The sequence below is a fragment of the Diaphorina citri genome, unplaced genomic scaffold (assembly GCF_000475195.1).
Source record: "Diaphorina citri unplaced genomic scaffold, Diaci psyllid genome assembly version 1.1 scaffold541, whole genome shotgun sequence".
Taxonomy (NCBI): Eukaryota; Metazoa; Arthropoda; class Insecta; order Hemiptera; family Psyllidae; genus Diaphorina; species Diaphorina citri.
This window is the reverse complement of record NW_007377975.1, coordinates 133,089-152,668: the sequence shown is the minus strand read 5'-3', so window position 1 is coordinate 152,668 and position 19,580 is coordinate 133,089. Positions and strand designations below refer to the sequence as shown.

The 19,580-nt window shown below is 38.9% G+C and overlaps 3 protein-coding genes across 3 annotated transcripts in view; 1 reads left to right on the top strand and 2 right to left on the bottom strand.

The window, feature by feature from the left end:
* The first annotated feature begins 225 nt into the window (after positions 1 to 225).
* On the top strand, positions 226 to 9,001 carry LOC103509886. The gene is made up of 2 exons (XM_008474518.3): positions 226 to 479; positions 8,643 to 9,001. Exons 1-2 carry the CDS (start codon positions 392 to 394, stop codon positions 8,999 to 9,001), a joined length of 447 nt encoding a protein of 148 aa, XP_008472740.1. The 5' UTR covers positions 226 to 391.
* Positions 9,002 to 9,034: 33 nt separating this feature from the next.
* Positions 9,035 to 9,648, bottom strand: LOC103509892 (G-protein coupled receptor GRL101-like). The gene is made up of 3 exons (XM_008474524.1): positions 9,448 to 9,648; positions 9,095 to 9,185; positions 9,035 to 9,044 (listed from the first exon to the last, which is right to left on the bottom strand). The coding sequence occupies exons 1-3, from the start codon at positions 9,641 to 9,643 to the stop codon at positions 9,035 to 9,037; spliced, it is 297 nt and encodes a 98-aa protein (XP_008472746.1). The 5' UTR covers positions 9,644 to 9,648.
* A 1,116-nt stretch (positions 9,649 to 10,764) lies between these two features.
* The window catches only part of LOC103509891, a 36,367-nt gene continuing 27,551 nt past the window's right edge, over positions 10,765 to 19,580 (bottom strand). The window contains exons 12-18 of the mRNA XM_026824094.1: positions 19,392 to 19,559; positions 13,628 to 13,859; positions 13,094 to 13,325; positions 12,591 to 12,760; positions 11,502 to 11,588; positions 11,321 to 11,409; positions 10,765 to 11,273 (exon numbers count right to left, since the gene is read on the bottom strand). Coding sequence (XP_026679895.1) covers positions 10,967 to 11,273; positions 11,321 to 11,409; positions 11,502 to 11,588; positions 12,591 to 12,760; positions 13,094 to 13,325; positions 13,628 to 13,859; positions 19,392 to 19,559 — 1,285 coding nt within the window. The 3' untranslated portion in view covers positions 10,765 to 10,966. The remainder of the gene's footprint in view (positions 11,274 to 11,320; positions 11,410 to 11,501; positions 11,589 to 12,590; positions 12,761 to 13,093; positions 13,326 to 13,627; positions 13,860 to 19,391; positions 19,560 to 19,580) is intronic.

Below are 19,580 nucleotides of genomic sequence, written 5' to 3'. Positions count from 1 at the left end.
CGAAAGCCCGTATTATAGGACTTACCTATAATACAGGACTTGTTACCTCTTATGGTGAATATTTTCTCAATTAAAATCTGAAGGACCTGTCATATTCCTCTCCCGTAGAAATCCTAGTAAGTGATGTTCTTCTAGACATTTAGCAAATTAATTGTAATTTTGCATTCGTTGTCACACAAAATAGTCAAAATAATATTGTAATTTTGAGTAAACTTCCTTGAAATTAATTAACTCTTTTAGGTAAACTTCATTCTCCTGAAGAATTAAAGGGTTTGTGGGGGAACTGAATCACTCTGGTAGTCCGGTCCTCTAGTTCTGGTTTCCGCTAGTCAGTACGGATCACTTCTTCATCTGAAATCGTCCAGGAAGGACCGGCAACATCCGCTTTGCAATGTTTGGATTCAGTTTGTTTCAACTCGTTCACTCCTATCTGCTGTTCTTCTGTTTCGTGGTTGTTTTCATCTGTTCTTCCTTTGTCGGTAAGTACAATACCTACATAAGTTCGTAAATTTTGACTGTAAATTAATTTTTATTGGCTATTTTTTTTTCTTTTTCTGGGGCATGCTAACATAAATATAAGGTTTTTATTATTGTGTTAGAATTTAAAAATGATAACTACTCAAGTCCCTAGTTAAATTTTATTGTCGAAGTCAGAAAAAATAAGGAATAAACTGTTATTTTGTTTGAACTACCGTAACTCTCGAAGAGTTTGCCTGATATTGATGTAATTTGGCGGCAGTGTTCGACACATAAAGACAAAAAAATCATTAAATCAACACCTTTAGGGGCCCTATAGGGACCCTTTTTCCAAGTGAGTTCTATAACAGTATACTAAACTACTAGGTATTGTTGAATATTTCAACCAAACTTTATTTAGGTACTAGAAATATTATGTACAAACATGAAACATGACAAGTAAACAGAGATTAAGTTTGATCAGGGGTTCAGGCATAATTTACTAGAAATATTATGTACAAACATGAAACATGACAAGTAAACAGAGATAAAGTTTGATCAGGGGTTCAGGCATACGGCATTCTCTACCTCTTTGTATTCTGATCTCAAAGAGGTATTAATACCGTTTATTCTTGGTGCTCGCAAACGATCCTTTATCAGGATAACGGATGATTAATAACGAAAGTTTTGGCAACTGTAAATTTCATTCAGCATCTCCGACAGTTTTTGCACGATTAGGATTAGCTCAAGCTGAATTCAGGAGTACAGTTATATCTCATTTCTGCACAAATGAATAAAAGATTCAGCCTATCCTGTCGGTATAACTTGATTTTATTCAATCTATATGCCCTGGCCAAACGTAAGTAAAAGAAAGAAACGCTTTGAATTGAAATTAAATTTCTTCAAATTGAGAATCAGTCAGTCGTGAGGCCTCGTGAACTTAGCAATCTACTTCAGGTCAGTAGGAAATACAACGTTGAATAATTGAAAATAGTTTTAAAATGAAATGTTTACCTATATGCACGTACTTCAATAATAACCGTCTTCAGTTAGTCTAGGCTGGATCATAATCAAGCGTGATTCTTGTGACCATTAGTTGAGAATCAGTCAGTCGTGAGGCCTCGTGAACTTAGCAATCTACTTCAGGTCAGTAGGAAATACAACGTTGAATAATTGAAAATAGTGTTAAAATGAAATGTTTACCTATATAATATGCACGTACTTCAATAATAACCGTCTTCAGTTAGTCTAGGCTGAATCATAATCAAGCATGATTCTTGTGACCATTATTAATAGGAAAGAAATCTTCATCATGCAGCTGAGTGCTGAGTTGGTAGAGCGAACACATTCCAGTGTATTGGAGGCTGCGATTCAGATTCCGGAAGAATCACTTAACTGAACTGATAGGACATGGGTAATTAATAAAAAATAAACCAGAGGATTTTTACTTTCCTTTGATTCGTAGAAGCTTAACCCATCCTTTAGGTCTATTTGCCCCTACACCTAAAACTCGAAGTGGACTCTTAGTGTGGGCTTACTTTCCTAAACTTTGAAACTTGAAATTTGGTAACCAGAGGATTTTTACTTTCCTTTGATTCGTAGAAGCTTAACCCATCCTTTAGGTCTATTTGCCCCTACACCTAAAACTCGAAGTGGATGGACTCTTAGTGTGGGCTTACTACTTTCCTAAACTTTGAAACTTGAAATTTGGTATGATGAAACCCTCAAATAATGCGGCAAGGATGCAGCACGAAACTTTTGGTTAAGATCAATGCAACGGTTGGCGGTATTTCGTCCGCTTTTTGGAGGTTTTCGGCAGAATTCAATAGGATAAGGAAAGTCGTGTGGTGTGTCACACCAGATTTTGTGAACCGTCCATATCCCCTTCGATCTTCTCTGCCATAAAAAGGTCAACCCAGTATTTTAGGAATAATAAAGCTAATAAATTCGAGTTTTGAGTCATTAGATACATACTCAATTGACCTAAAATATAAACCCAATCCTATTCACACCTCAAACGATATCCCGAGAGGACAGCACCATTTCTAGACCTACCATTGGCATTACTAGACCTACCATCGACATTACTGGAACTACCATGAAAGTGTTCATCCTTCTCAGCATGGTGCTAGCCGCAGCCCTGGCCACAATCTATATTCCCGTATTGAGAATCAGTCAGTCGTGAGGCCTCGTGAACTTAGCAATCTACTTCAGGTCAGTAGGAAATACAACGTTAAATAATTGAAAATAGTGTTAAAATGAAATGTTCACCTATGCACGTACTTCAATAATAACCGTCTTCAGTTAGTCTAGGCTGAATCATAATCAAGCGTGATTCTTGTGACCATTATTAATAGGAAAGAAATCTCCATCATGCAGCTGAGTGCTGAGTTGGTAGAGCGAACACATTCCAGTGTATTGGAGGCTGCGATTCAGATTCCGGAAGAATCACTTAACTGAACTGATAGGACATGGGTAATAAATAAGAAATAAACCAGAGGATTTTTACTTTCCTTAGATTCGTAGAAGCTTAACCCATCCTTTAGGTCTATTTGCCCCTAACACCTAAAACTCGAAGTGGACTCTTAGTGTGGGCTTACTTTCCTAAACTTTGAAACTTGAAATTTGGTATGATGAAACCCTCAAATAATGCGGCAAGGATGCAACACGAAACTTTTGGTTAAGATCAATGCAACGGTTGGCGGTATTTCATCCGCTTTTTGGAGGTTTTCGGCAGAATTCAATAGGATAAGGAAAGTCGTGTGGTGTGTCACACCAGATTTTTTGAACCGTCAATATCCCCTTCAATCTTCTCTGCCATCAAAAGGTCAACCCAGTATTTTAGGAATAATAAAGCTAATACATTCGAGTTTTGAATCATTAGATATTTCGTCCGCTTTTTGGAGGTTTTCGGCAGAATTCAATAGGATAAGGAAAGTCGTGTGGTGTGTCACACCAGATTTTGTGAACCGTCAATATCCCTTTCAATCTTCTCTGCCATAAAAAGGTCAACCCAGTATTTTAGGAATAATAAAGCTAATACATTCGAGTTTTGAGTCATTAGATACATAGACATACTCAATTATCGATGTACCAACTCGTGACGGTAAAGATCAGTATCAAGGAAAAGTCATTATCAAAATCTTCCAAACCTACAACATATTAATCATGAAGCTGAGCAGAAGTTTACAGACAATATTCATTAGAATAATAATACAATAACGCCATTCATATTCGATAACACTCGTACATATATACATAAAAGTCATTATCAAAATCTTCCAAACCTACAACATATTAATCATGAAGCTGAGCAGAAGTTTACAGACAATATTCATTAGAATAATACAATAACGCCATTCATATTCGATAACACTCGTACATATACATAGCTATAACTAGACCTCTTCTAAAACATAATGTTCCTGATCATCTGAACCTTGAACTCAAAATCCAATCAGACTTTGTTGCGGTTATGAATTTGGGGATGGTATAATCAACCTTTCTATTGCTAACCTGACCTTTGCTTCATTTACATACAAATTCTCATTTGCATCAAGAACAAGTCGATTGACTAAGTCCATTGAAACTCCACCAATAGTTCTGGTACTTCCAGGTTTGCTGATTTGCAAAAAGGAATGCCAAAATCAATTACTAATTTTGATAAACATCGGACAAAGGTGTTTTCATTCATTATTCAATCATTATTATTTTAATATACAAATTCTTCTCATTTGCATCAAGAAGTCGATTGACTAAGTCCATTGAAACTCCACCAATAGTTCTGGTACTTCCAGGTTTGATTTGCAAAAAGGAATGCGAAAATCAATTACTAATTTTGATAAACATCGGACAAAGGTGTTTTCCCAAGTCAATCATTATTATTTTAAGTGGAGACCGACGAGCTAATCAGTGAAAATAAAACTGTATCTACTTACCTCAGACATTTTCCCTTTGGATTACTCAGATCATTGGCAATGAAGGCTCGGGACTTTCGCATTGCTGATGACTTACCATCACATTGTTCCAGCGAGTCTAAATGAGTTATAGTAATAATAGTTATAGTTATAGATATAGTGGCCGGTTATTACCCATAATGAGAGTCGTGAGATGTCCTAATTAGAAGACTGTCCAGAGTCCACTTACTTCTAGGTACTCTAACCTGTAAGTATAAATAATAATTAAAGGTGCAGCAACGTTTCCAGAGTTTGTTGTACTATGTGCTGCTGCACTAGCTTGGCTTCCTGCAATATTTCCGTGAATGTTGTTGACATCAGCAGAACTTCCAGCTGTAGCTCCTGCACATAGGCTCTACTATGATCCTGAATCTTGCCTGGTGGTGCACCGTTATGGTCATCTTTAGTCCTTCAATGCAGATGTTGGTTTTATACCACAAAACCTGTTGATGGGCGTAAACTGTTTATACCTACAACATTTAGTTAATCAAAACACTCGGTCAACTCCGGAGTTTGGGTGAACCATTGGTTTTCAAACTCGCGAGTCAACCGAGGATGTTAGAAACCGGCCCTAAACCATTGAAAATCCAGGTAGGTGCATTCCTAACCATCGAAGATCAAGGGTTCAGATTTAAAAAGGATAGGTACAATTTCCGTTTCCGCCCCTCTTCTGAAGCTCACTTCCCCTCTTTTAAATGATAATACGGGAATTAGTTCAACCACTATGTGGCGTGGTAGCTCCTATGGAATAACCGCACGGACTCAATTCTACAAAATTCCATAGGTATACTTTTACTCTGAAATCGACACAGACATTAGCATGAAATCCACTGAGGAATTGGATCACAAGTTCAAGTTTGAAGGAGGCGGTATTAGTATACGCACCAGTGAACATTTCAGTGGACAAGTGGAATTGCAACTTTCAACTTTGCTTTATTACCTTCCGAGTAGCGAAGTTGATTTTGTTCACGGAAATATAAAGCTTTGGACCTGAAAATAGTAGATTTGTTTGGTACTCGTAATAGAGATACGTTCTAATCTTCTAATATTTTATTTGAACAATTTATTCCAAGGTGCAAAATTTTAATTTTCTAAATCGTTCAGAGACAGAGGGTTTTTACCGCCCATTCTGCGACAAGCTACCCTCCTCTTCCTCACCTTAACCTCAGTCAGTCTTAGGTCGACCACTTATTATCAGGCTTGACATGCGAACCTGTTCAGGCGTACCTGGCGCTTACATGGCAACATGGCAGACGAGCTACCAACCAAGCTAACTAGGCTGGCTCAGAAAATTAGGCATGTTTATGCGTACGACTTCTTCAATATTCTATTCCATTTTCTTACATTGTTGTATTATTTTTTCATACTTGGGTAATTTACCAAACTGTCGACCGACATTCTGCTGGTCGCCACAAAGCAATTCATTTGACATCTGAGATTTCTGCTTTGTCTTAAAATTTAATTATTTATATACCTACCTATCTATTTATTTTTATAATGATTCATATCAATTTCACTTTCCTCCCGTATCTTTGTGGGTCTAACTACATATTTGTACCTAGATACTAGATAATATACTTATTCTCTACTTGCACTTTTACTCTACTAATCAGATCTGTGATATGCTGATAAGTCACAATGTCTAGTTGATTATGAGAAATGTCTGTAAAATATGTAGCTAGTTAGCTATACATAAATATGTAGTAGATTAGATAACTATGTAGTTCTAGACTAGAAATACTGTCCGTGAAAAGACGTTGTGTGACGTCACACAACGTACATAGATTCTGCTGGTCGCCACAAGGCAATTCATTTGACATCTGAGATTTCTGCGTTGTCATAAAATTTAATTATTTATATATCTGCCTACCTACCTATTTATTTTTATAATGATTCATATCAATTTCACTTTCCTTCCGTATCTTTGTGGGTCTAACTACACATTTGTACCTAAGATACTAGATAATATACTTATTACTTATTCTCTACTTGCACTTTTACTTTACCAATCAGATCTGTGATATGCTGATAAGTCAATGTCTACTTGATTATGAGAAATGTCTGTAAAATATGTAGCTATTTAGCTATACATAAATATGTAGTAGACTAAATAACTATGTAGACCTAGACTAGTAATAATGTCCGTGAAAAGACGTTGTGTCACATCACACAACGTACATAACTCAAGTTAGTATTCCAATCCTGATGTACTTCAATTCCGTTGGAAATGACCATCCCGGAAGACGTAAAACCTATTCCCAAAAGCCGTCAGGGGTACAAACATTGCAAACTTTATCACATCCCATAAATATGCCAATATTACGTACATTTAAAAGTTTAAACGCACTTTCCTCCCGTATCTTTGTGGGTCTAACTACATATTTGTACCTAGATACTAGATAATATACTTATTCTCTACTTGCACTTTTACTTTACCAATCAGATCTGTGATATGCTGATAAGTCAATGTCTAGTTGATTATGAGAAATGTCTGTAAAATATGTAGCTAGTTAGCTATACATAAATACGTAGTAGATTAGATAACTATGCAGTTCTAGATTAGAAATACTGTCCGTGAAAAGACGTTGTGTCACGTCACACAACGTACATAGCTCAAGTTAGTATTCCAATCCTGTACTTCAATTCCGTTGGAAATGACCATCCCGGAAGACGTAAAACCTATTCCCAAAAGTCATCAGGGGTACAAACATTGCAAACTTTATCACATCCCATAAATATGCCAATATTACGTACATTTAAAAGTTTAAGCGACATTCTCCAACTGCAGGCTTAAATCACTTTGTCCAACATGTTATTCTACATGTCTACATTTGCATACGGATACAAACATGAATCTGGAGCAATAAATAACGCACTAACTGTATTAATGCTCTTAGCGAAAGGCGTTAGAAAGTTGTTACCAGACAAACATGATGTCGTAAAACGATATCAAAGAGCAAGTTTCAAGTGAGATACGTAATAAATTGAGCTCAAAACTGACCCAACTCTCAACAACATGCGTGATATAGATGTATGTGTACCTAGTATGTAGAATTGTAGAGATACCGGTAGAAAGTAAATAGAATGGATTTTGAAAATAACTGGGGCAGACGGTATGTATGTATATCAAAGACACCTACATGTCGTGAGCATGAGCAATGAGCAAGTTGTGTTTTATCTAAATAGGTTCTACTCGTATATCATTGGAGTATGAACTACTTTTGAAATAAAAAGTTGGTATAGTGGTAATTGGTACATAAAGCGAGAAGAAAGATGAGAAAGCCAGCCGTTCACTCCATTCAAAGAATGAAGCTCATCTGTTTAGGATAAAGTACCCCAGACGGGAACCCTGACCCAACTCTCAACAACATGCGTGATATAGATGTATGTGTACCTAGTATGTAGAATTGTAGAGATACCGGTAGAAAGTAAATAGAGTGGATTTTGAAAATAACTGGGGCAGACGGTATGTATGTATATCAAAGACACCTACATGGCGTGAGCATGAGCAATGAGCAAGTTGTGTTTTATCTAAATAGGTTCTACTCGTATAGCATTGGAGTATGAACTACTTTTGAAATAAAAAGTTGGTACAGTGGTAATTGGTACATAAAGCGAGAAGAAAGATACGATCTGAGAAAGCCAGCCGTTCACTCCGTTCAGAGAATGAAGCTTATCTGTTTAGGATAAAGTACGCCTTAGACGGGAACCGAACCCTCGTATCGCTCACGCGAACGCCCTACCCTCCAAGCTGACAAAGGATCATTTTTTCCGCTAGCCTAGCGCTAGGTCGTGGGTTCGATTCTTGCTTGGGGCGGATTTTATCCTGAAGGGATAAGGTCCGTTCTTGGAACGGCTGGCTTTCTCCTAGAGAGAGGGAAGGCCTGTCTTCCTTCGACGGTAACCGAACCCTCGTATCGCTCATAAGGCGAACGCCCTACCCTCCAAGCTGCCAAAGGAACATTTTTTCGCTAGCCTAGCGCTAGGTCGTGGGTTCGATTCTTGCTTGGGGCGGATTTTATCCTGAAGGGATAAGGTCCGCTCTTGGAACGGCTGGCTTTCTCCTAGAGAGAGGGAAGGCCTGTCTCCCTTTTCTCTTCGATTTCGAGACGATAAGACCCTATAGCAGTTACAGTTCCCTCTATCAAACCTCTCCCAAAAAAGGAACATATCTAGGCTGACAAAGGAGCATTTCACTGTTTAACCTCTTCTTCCTCCCTCATGTTCCAGAATGTAGAAGCACAGTTCCCGTCAAGCGGGTGCTGCCGCCAAAGCCTGGCTACATCCCGGTGTACATCCAACATGGTGATGCCCCTCCCGATGTTGCCTCCTTGTACAAATCCTCTATACCCCTCCACAAGAACATGGGCAAACAGAAGTACAAGAATAACATCTATTCCGGCCACTATATGTCGCTGAACAGAGCTAAGCAACCCAACCATGCTAAGACCGATAGCAAACACCCTCAGGGGGTGTTGTATCACAAGGCGGCAGCTAGGTCCCCCATGGAGAGCCATTACAAAGCGAAAACAAAGATGACCGGGAACAGTCGAGTGAAGCGGTCCTTTGACTTTTGGTACTTTGAATGACGCAATAACTGGGGCAGACGGTATGTATGTATATCAAAGACACCTACATGTCGTGAGCATGAGCAATGAGCAAGTTGTGTTTTATCTAAATACGAGTAGGTTCTACTCGTATATTCACAGAGGCGTGTCCGTTCTATGCACACTCGCGAGTTTGGACAGATGTATTGGCCAGGAGAGCACCACTCTGGGAATGAAAGAAATAGGTATCACTGGATTAAAATTGTTAGTGATGGGAAGAAAATACCTCGAAGATTCAGTCGAATGTTGTCCATTCGTGTTAAGAGCCAGATTTGACGATATGTACTCGTATGTCTTTCCCTGATCCTGTACACTTATTGTTTTCAGCATTTCAGCAGATCTGCCTACTCGCTACTAGCGAACTTATATAACAGGATGGTTTCAAAATATTGTACCCGCTAATCATCAAAAACCAACGCAATACTTACCACATTCGTATTCATCACTGAAGTCCCAGCAATCAATGATGCCGTCACAAATCTTTCTCGTCAAGAATTGACTCTTGAGAAAATCAGCACAGGAACAATTCTTCTCGTCCGAACCATCAGCGCAATCCACCAACTGGTTGCATTTGGATCCAATGGAAACACATTCACCATTGCCACAGCGGAAACTTGAATTCATTTCACATTCTAGTTGAGGAAAGCAATGGAGCAAGTAAGATAAGTTTATGGAAAGTCAGTTTGAAGTCCCTAGCCACCTAACAGTTGACAAACGTACATTTGTACAAAATAAATGCTTTATTGAATTGAATTGAATTGACAACTGATTCACCCCTGGATTTGAACTCGTATTACCTATTTCACTAGAAGAGATATGATCCAATCTATACAAGTTCATTGAGGTTCATACAAGAGTTCCTACAAGACTATACAAGTTCATACAAGGAAGAACATTTCCCACTAAAACACTTCACGGGCAATCACTGGTGCTAATAGATAATTTTTGCAATCAAACTTTTTAACGTTAATTGAAATCTGCACAGTGCAGAAACGAATTTTCCTCAAAAAACGTTAAAAATTCAGTTAACGGGACTCTAATTTCGGTTGCAAACACTCTCTATTGACGTCACAATATCTCTTCGAAAAAAAAGAAAAGTTATTCTCAAAGTTAAGCAACGTTGAGCATGGTTGGTATCTGGCTAACCGTCTGGGACAGAACGTTTTTTCCAGATTTCTAGCTAATAAACTCGAAAAAAAAGAAAAGTTATTCTCAAAGTTAAGCAACGTTGAGCATGGTTGGTATCTGGCTAACCGTCTGGGACAGAACGTTTTTTCTAGATTTCTAGCTAATAAACTCAGGCTGACGAAAAGTCAACATTGAGTTAAAAATTCGAAGAACATTTCCCACTAAAACACTTCACGGGCAATCACTGGTGATACAATTTAAAGGTTAGCCGGTAGAGAAATGATTCTCAAATTCTCAATCGAAAAAAAGTTATCCTCAAAGTTAAGCAACGTTGAGCATGGTTGGTATCTGGCTAACCGTCTGGGACGGAACGTTTTTTCTAGACTTCTAGCTAATAAACTCAGGCTGACGAAAAGTCAACATTGAGTTAAAAATTCGAAGAACATTTCCCACTAAAACACTTTACGGGCAATCACTGGTGCTAATAGATAATTTTTGCAACCAAACTTTTTAACGTTAATTGAATTCTGCACAGTGCAGAAACGAATTTTCCTCAAAAAACGTTAAAAATTCAGTTAACGGGACTCTATTTTCGGTTGCAAACACTCTCTAATCACTGGTGATAATAGATAATTTTTGCAATCAAACTTTTTAACGTTAATTGAATTCTGCACAGCGCAGAAACGAATTTTCCTCAAAAAACGTTAAAAAGTTCAGTTAACGGGACTCTAATTTCGGTTGCAAACACTCTCTATTGACGTCACAATATCTCCCCAAATGACGTTACAATATATCCCTAATGACGTCGCAATACCTCCCCTACCAGCATCCCTGTTCATCACTCCCATCACTACACTCCATGTATCCATTGCACACTCTTGCCTTGGGTAAGCACTCCCCTAGCGGACACCTATGTCCATTACACACATGCTGGCGGGACATTTGAGTTTCATTCCTCATCATGTTGTATTCGGAGGCCGCCATGTTGTTGTATAGCCAGGGGATATAGTTGGACACTTTGGTGTAGACGCCTGGTCTGTTGGCCCGGGCACATCCGTATCCGTTGCTGGTCACACCCATCAGAGACCAGCGACCATCCGGCTCCTGGAAACATACGGAATAAGTTCTTATTTAGTAACACTCATAGATAATTATGTGAAGTTTCAAATGGACACTTTGGTGTAGACGCCTGGTCTGTTGGCCCGGGCACATCCGTATCCGTTGCTAGTCACACCCATCAGAGACCAGCGACCATCCGGCTCCTGGAAACATACCGAATAAATTCTTATATAGTAACTTATAGATATTATGTGAAGTTTCAATTTAATGAGAGTGGTTTTGTTTTTATGGACACTTTGGTGTAGACGCCTGGTCTGTTGGCCCGGGCACATCCGTATCCGTTGCTAGTCACACCCATCAGAGACCAGCGACCATCTGGCTCCTGGAAACATACGGAATAAGTTCCTATGTAGTAACTTATAGATTATGTGAAGGTTCAATTTAATGAGAGTGGTTTTGTTTTTGTCACGGTTTAACGTTAAAGTGGCTCGTATAAGGACAGGTAATGAATGCTCTGAACAAGTGAGGTATTCCAAGTTAATGGCTAAGGATACACTCTGTTTCGTGGGGAAAGTACTTCGGTTTCGTGGGGGAAAAGCCTTAGGGCTTGAATGAATCCTTCTACCAAAATAAAGTCTTGTTTTTGTCACGGTTTAACGTTAAAGTGGCTCGTATAAGGACAGGTAATGAATGCTCTGAACAAGTGAGGTATTCCAAGTTAATGGGTAAGGATACACTCGGTTTCGTGGGGAAAGTACCTCGGTTTCGTGGGGGAAAAGCCTTAGGGCTTGAATGAATCCTTTTACCAAAATAAAGTAGCCAAAAACTAGGTCCGGTAACACAGTCTTACCTGACACATCAGAGGACCGCCTGAATCTCCCAGACAAGCATCTCGACCTCCTCGTTCGAATCCCGCACAGAACATATTTTCCGTGACTCGGTACAACGGTAAGAACAGGGTTCGTTTCCGACATTCCGCTGTGGATATGATTGGCAACTGGACCTCTTGTAATGTATCAGCTGTGAGCGAAAGAGAAAAAAGAGAAGGAAGATTAAAATGGGAGTGGTTTAAAATGGGAGTGATCTTACTATGGGGTGATGTTGGTGCTGTTTGGTTCCATTTGCAATGCTTTGATAGATTATCCACACTGTAAAAATCGGTGGTTTTCACACAATCCACTTCAGTTTACGTATTTACTTGGTGTAATGTCTACCGTTCATTGGGCATTTCAAATGTCTGATCTAAAAGAACCAACAAATCAGCTGTGGATGTGAAGTTTACGGTATCCATAATATTGTACGAGTAAAAGCGGTTTAAAGTCGAAGTACCTAATCCTACGAATAATAGCATCTTTCGCAGTAAAACACAGGAACACAGTCTTACCTGACACATCAGAGGACCGCCTGAATCTCCCAGACAAGCATCTCGACCTCCTCGTTCGAATCCCGCACAGAACATGTTTTCCGTGACTCGGTATAACGGTAAGAACAGGGTTCGTTTCCGACATTCCGCTGTGGAAATGATTGGCAACTGGACCTCTTGTAATGTATCAGCTGTGAGCGAAAGAGAAACAAGAGAAGATTAAAATGGGAGTGATCTTACTATTGATGGGTGATGTTGGTGCTGTTTGGTTCCATTTGCAATGCTTTGATAGATTATTCACACTGTAAAAATCGGTGGTCTTCACACAATCCACTTCAGTTTACGTATTTACTTGGTGTAATGTCTACCGTACATTGGACATTTTAAATGTCTGATCTAAAAGAACCAACAAATCAGCTGTGGATGTGAAGTTTACTATAATATTGTACGAGTAAAAGCGGTTTAAAGTCGAAGTAATAATACGAATAATAGCATCTTTCGCAGTAAAACACAGAATAACTTACGGAACACTCGCCCGATCTCGAACAGTTGCCCCCATCCCACGACCGTACACAATGTCCCATCCGTCAGCGGTGTATTGGGATGCGGCAGACAAATGGGCCGCACGTAATTGCTGAACTGGACCGGAGTCTTCATTTTCAGTATGGATATGTCGTTGATAAACCCAGCGTCTACGTATTGAGGGTGAAGGATGATCTTGGAGATGGGACGCAGTTGTTCGTACGGGGAAGGTAACTTTCAACTTTGCTTTATTACCTTCCGAGTAGCGAAGTTGATTTTGTTCACGGAAATATAAAGCTTTGGACCTGAAAATAGTAGATGTGTTAGGTACTCGTAGTAGAGATACGTTCTAATCTTCTAATATTTTATTTGAATATTTGAACAATTTATTCCAAAGTACAAAATTTTAATTTTCTAAATCGTTGAGAGACAGAGGGTTTTTACCGTCCATTCTGCGACAAGCTACCCTCCTCTTCCTCACCTTAACCTCAGTCAGTCTTAGGTCGACCACTTATTATCAGGTAGACTTGACATGCGGCATCCGTCAGCGGTGTATTGGGATGCGGCAGACAAATGGGCCGCACGTAATTGCTGAACTGGACCGGAGTCTTCATTTTCAGTATGGAGATGTCGTTGATAAATCCAGCGTCTACGTATTGAGGGTGAAGGATGATCTTGGAGATGGGACGCAGTTGTTCGTACGGGGAAGGCAGTTTGGTGCCGCGCCTCAACGTGCCGAGTCGGGCCACCCAGTAGTCATCTTGAGCCCTGGATGAGAAAGAGTGGAAGTTGGCCATTTAAATAGAGAAGATGGGAATTTTTATCAATCCTGCCTTCCTCACACAACGGATTTCCCTTCGCTATTCATCCGGAGAATCGGCAGTGGTCATGGAAACCCTACTAGGTTCTTCCAACTCAGAAGAAGTTTTTACCTATGTGATCTAGTTTTAAGTATGGTAGTAGTACCTATACGCAAGACTCTTTCCTAAAACTTGGGATTTCTGTGCTGATTTTCAAAACAAGAATGGCTACTTTAGAAAACCCTTTGAAAAATTCTTATAAATTGACTATCAATCCTGCCTTCCTCACACAACGGATTTCCCTTCGCTATTCATCCGGAGAATCGGCAGTGGTCATGGAAACCCTACTAGGTTCTTAAAACTCAGAAGAAGTTTTTATGTGATCTAGTTTTAAGTATGTTAGTAGTACCTATACGCAAGATTCTTTCCTAAAACTTGGGAATTCTGTGCTGATTTTCAAAACAAGAATGGCTACTTTAGAAAACCCTTTGAAAAATTCTTATAAATTGACCACTGAGCGATGGAGAGTCACCTACTGATATTTTGTCTAACAAACTATCACTAAAATCATTTATTATATGGTCAGAAATGTTTGGAGGTGGAGGAAGGTAAAAATCTTTCGTATTCAGTGCACCATAATCTAAATTGTGTCCTTTGAAAATGTTCATAGAAGCACCCCTATCAAGTGATGATTTTGTTTTGACAGATTCATGATTAAAATGATTAGCAAATTCCAAAAAACCTAAATTAGGACTCTTTATTCAATGAACTGCAGCCAGTATGTCCGGGTGTAAGTACCCCAAATCATAAATTATTTGGGGTGAAATTGAGAGCACACAATTTTTGTGGATAGCACAACATTACCAAGAGCTCTTCTACTAATTTTGTCATTTCCCTCACGAAGCTGAACTTTGAGTCTTCGGGAATTGAACCCAGGACCTCCAGAGTGCAAGTCTAGTGCAAGTCACACAATAAAATAAATGTACATATTATCTAATTTTTTATCTAATTGTCTTAACATATTAGTATACAATTATCTTTTTTTTACATAACTAATTTTGTCATTTCCCTCACGAAGCTGAACTTTGACTCTGTCGGGAATTGAACCCAGGACCTCCAGAGTGCAAGTCTAGTACAAGTCACACAAATACATATGTATTATCTAAATTTTTATCTAATTGTCTTAACATACTAGTATACAATTATCTATTTTTTTTACATGGGACTTTGGCTACTCCTAGGCATTGGATATTATCACAGACATCTTAATTGATGAAAAGCATGTTTTTTATAATCAGTAGATGAGACAACATTGTCCCTGCAAGCTATAAAGTTTTTCACGCGGAATCGAATGGTGAAACTTTTAGAACTGTTCGACTTAATGTAATAGAAAGTCGTGTGATGTTCACACCAGATTTTTTTTTTACATGGGACTTTGGCTACTCCTATAAGGCATTGGATATTATCACAGACATCTTAATTGATGAAAAGCATGTTTTTTATAATCAGTAGATGAGACAACATTATCCCTGCAAGCTATAAAAGAGTTTAATAGAAATAGGTTGTTGATTGATCTTCCATCTATTCACATTCGAGCTAGATTGTATCAAAATCAGAGCTGGTTTTTAGTCAGCTAGCTTATAGTCAGCTAACTCAGCTAGCTTTTACAATACTTCAGTGAGTGGCCGTTCCAACAGTCAGTGTTGCAGATCCCTGTTAAGTCTGTTTTACCTAATGTAATACAATAAAGCAAGTTTCTTATGTTATGACTATGACAGCAACTGTAATAAGTAATGAACAACGTAGGTATAGGTGCATTAACCATTGTATCAAAATCAGAGCTGGTTTTTAGTCAGCTAGCTTATAGTCAGCTAACTCAGCTAGCTTTTACAATACTTCAGTGAGTGGCCGTCCCAACAGTCAGTGTTGTAGATCCCTGTTAAGTCTGTTTTACTTAATGTAATACAATAAAGCAAGTTTCTTATGTTATGACTATGACAGCAACTGTAATAAGTAATGAACAACGTATTAGGTATATATAGGTGCATTAACCAAGAGGAAATCCCACAGTTCTAAAGCCTATCCAGAATAGACTATTAGGAAGAACTGTAGAAAACATCAGACTAGATGACGTTGGTGGCAAAAACACCTTTGTTGTCCTCAGGCTAGTTCATCTTCTTCTACAGTCTACTTCTATGAAACAGGTAGTGTCGTGGCCAAGTAAGGATTATCTATTGTATGACTAACGTAGATAGCTTCAGCTTTCCGTGTCCGTTTTATCAGAGGCACATTTTTCTAGCACAAAAATTTGGTTTGATCGAAACGGTAGAAGAAGCTTATGTTATGACTATGACAGCAACTGTAATAAGTAATGAACAACGTAGGTATATAGGTGCATTAACCTCCTGTCTTCCTTCTCTCTTCGATTTCGGGACGATAAGACCATAGCAGTTACAGTTCCCTCTGTCAAACCTCTTTTTTAAAAAAAAAAGCCAAATTTTAAAGATGGTCGTTTCACCGAAAGAAGTCAGTAAGAATTAATTTAAAAATGAACAGCCAGTCTTAGGAGTTGATTTTGTAGGAACTTCTCGAAAGCCCGTATTATAGGACTTATAATATAGGACTTGTTACCTTTATGGTGAACACCTTTGTTGTCCTCAGGCTAGTTCATCTTCTTCTACAGTCTACTTCTATGAAACAGGTAGTGTCGTGGCCAAGTAAGGATTATCTATATGACTAACGTAGATAGCTTCAGCTTTCCGTGTCCGTTTCATCAGAGGCACATTTTTCTAGCACAAAAATTTGGTTTGATCGAAACGGTAGAAGAAGTATTGGCCGAGACGGGAACCGAACCCTCGTATCGCTCATAAGGCGAACGCCCTACCCTCCAAGCTGCCAAAGGAACATTTTTTCGCTAGCCTAGCGCTGGGTCGTGGGTTCGATTCTTGCTTGGGGCGGATTTTATCCTGAAGGGATAAGGTTCGTTCTTGGAACGGCTGGCTTTCTCCTAGAGAGAGGGAAGGCCTGTCTTCCCTCTCTTTTAGATTTAAATTCTTGTAAAACAATAGACGGACGTCTGTATTAGGTTTTAACCCTTTGAAAAGGTCATTTGAGTGTCCCGTAGAAATCCTGGTAAGTGATGTTCTTCTAGACATTTAGGGATTTAAATTCTTGTAAAACAATAGACGGACGTCTGTATTAGGTTTTAACCCTTTGAAAAGGTCATTTGAGTGTCCCGTAGAAATCCTAGTAAGTGATGTTCTTCTAGACATTTAGCAAATTAATTGTAATTTTGCATTCGTTGTCACACAAAATAGTCAAAATAATATTGTAATTTTGAGTAAACTTCCTTGAAATTAATTAACTCTTTTAGGTAAACTTCATTCTCCTGAAGAATTAAAGGGTTTGTGGGGGAACTGAATCACTCTGGTAGTCCGGTCCTCTAGTTCTGGTTTCCGCTAGTCAGTACGGATCACTTCTTCATCTGAAATCGTCCAGGAAGGACCGGCAACATCCGCTTTGCAATGTTTGGATTCAGTTTGTTTCAACTCGTTCACTCCTATCTGCTGTTCTTCTGTTTCGTGGTTGTTTTCATCTGTTCTTCCTTTGTCGGTAAGTACAATATACCTACATAAGTTCGTAAATTTTGACTGTAAATTAATTTTTATTGGCTATTTGGCTATTTTTTTTCTTTTTCTGGGGCAGGCTAACATAAATATAAGGTTTTTATTATTGTGTTAGAATTTAAAAATGATAATTACTCAAGTCCCTAGTTAAATTTTACTGTTGAACTCAGAAAAAACGATAGCAAACATCCGCAGGGGGTGTTGTATCACAAGGCGGCAGCTAGGTCCCCCATGGAGAGCCATTACAAAGCGAAAACAAAGATGAGCGGAAACAGTCGAGTGAAGCGGTCCTTTGACTTTTGGTACTTTGAATGACGCGTTGTATCACAAGGCGGCAGCTAGGTCCCCCATGGAGAGCCATTACAAAGCGAAAACAAAGATGACCGGAAACAGTCGAGTGAAGCGGTTCTTTGACTTTTGGAACTTTGAATGACGCGGAATAGGGTTTGGCATGAGGTGTCTTCGACATACATACCTAACATTAACATCTCATATGGTTGTCAGACTTTCCACTAACTTTTGGATGCTGAAGTTTTGATGGGTACCTAGCTGCCTATGATACGAGTATCATCTTAAGAGGAATGATACTCTGAAGGTGGAACAAATTATGGTATTATAGGTACTACATAGTAGATGGAACTTCCAAGAAAATTCTGGGTCGTTTTGTACTTATCTACTTGGTGATAATGATGATTAGTAGGTTCCGTTATAGCTTGCTAGCTTCTAAAGACCCAACCTAACTTATTGTTTTCTTATCGATCCAAAGCAAATGTTATTTAGATACTCCTGTTTTAAGGATCTCATGTCATTTTTTAGTCATATTGACTTGCCCCTTGTCGATGAGAAATGTATAGTTGTATCACAAGGCGGCAGCTAGGTCCCCCATGGAGAGCCATTACAAAGCGAAAACAAAGATGACCGGAAACAGTCGAGTGAAGCGGTCCTTTGACTTTTGGAACTTTGAATGACGCGGAATAGGGTTTGGCATGAATTGTCTTCGACATACATACCTAACATTAACATCTCATATGGTTGTCAGACTTTCCACTAACTTTTGGATGCTGAAGTTTTGATGGGTACCTAGCTGCCTATGATACGAGTATCATCTTAAGAGGAATGATACTCTGAAGGTGGAACAAATTATGGTATTATAGGCACTACATAGTAGATGGAACTTCCAAGAAAATTCTGGGTCGTTTTGTATCTACTTGGTGATAATGATGATTAGTAGGTATGTTCCGTTATTGCTTGCTAGCTACTAAAGACCCAACCCAACTTATCGATCCAAAGCAAAAGTTATTTAGCTACTCCTGTTTTAAGGATCTCATGTCATTTTTTAGTCATATTGACTTGCCCCTTGTCGATGAGAAATGTATACGTCGTTTTGTATCTACTTGGTGATAATGATGATTAGTAGGTATGTTCCGTTATTGCTTGCTAGCTACTAAAGACCCAACCCAACTTATTGTTTTCTTATCGATCCAAAGCAAAAGTTATTTAGCTACTCCTGTTTTAAGGATCTCATGTTATTTTTTAGTCATATTGACTTGCCCCTTGTCGATGAGAAATGTATACTAAATTTTAATAAACTGTTATTTTGTTTGAACTACCGTAACTCTCGAAGAGTTTGCCTGATATTGATGTAATTTGGCGGCAGTGTTCGACACATAAAAGACAAAAAATCATTGAATCAACACCTTTAGGGGCCCTATAGGGGCCCTTTTTCCAAGTGAGTTCTATAACAGTATACTAAACTACTATTGTTGAATATTTCAACCAAACTTTATTTACTAGAAATAAATTGACTTTTCAATGATTCAGACCAGTGATCACACCGTTACCACTGTTACCATTTCTATTGAAGGTTTACTTACCGATAAAAGCAATGTCCAGCTGACAAGAGCCACTGATCCGAGATAAGGGTTGCGCCACACTGGAATTCCCCCTCCTTGTACAGAGCCGCTTGCCACGGCCATGACCCGAGTCTGGCGTTACCCCCTCCAACGATCCTAGAATGGCGCATGCTTCTAGTCAGGTTCACACTAAAATATACATCAGGGGGG

Bases quoted from the DNA above. Each gene is read 5' to 3' on its own strand.
- LOC103509886 (XM_008474518.3), top strand. From the start codon at position 392: ATGTTTGGATTCAGTTTGTTTCAACTCGTTCACTCCTATCTGCTGTTC. The intron at 480-8,642 runs GTAAGTACAATA...CTCATGTTCCAG, and splicing joins CATCTGTTCTTCCTTTGTCG to AATGTAGAAGCACAGTTCCC.
- LOC103509892 (XM_008474524.1), bottom strand. From the start codon at position 9,643: ATGAATTCAAGTTTCCGCTGTGGCAATGGTGAATGTGTTTCCATTGGA. The intron at 9,186-9,447 runs GTAAGTATTGCG...TTTCATTCCCAG, and splicing joins CAGTGATGAATACGAATGTG to AGTGGTGCTCTCCTGGCCAA.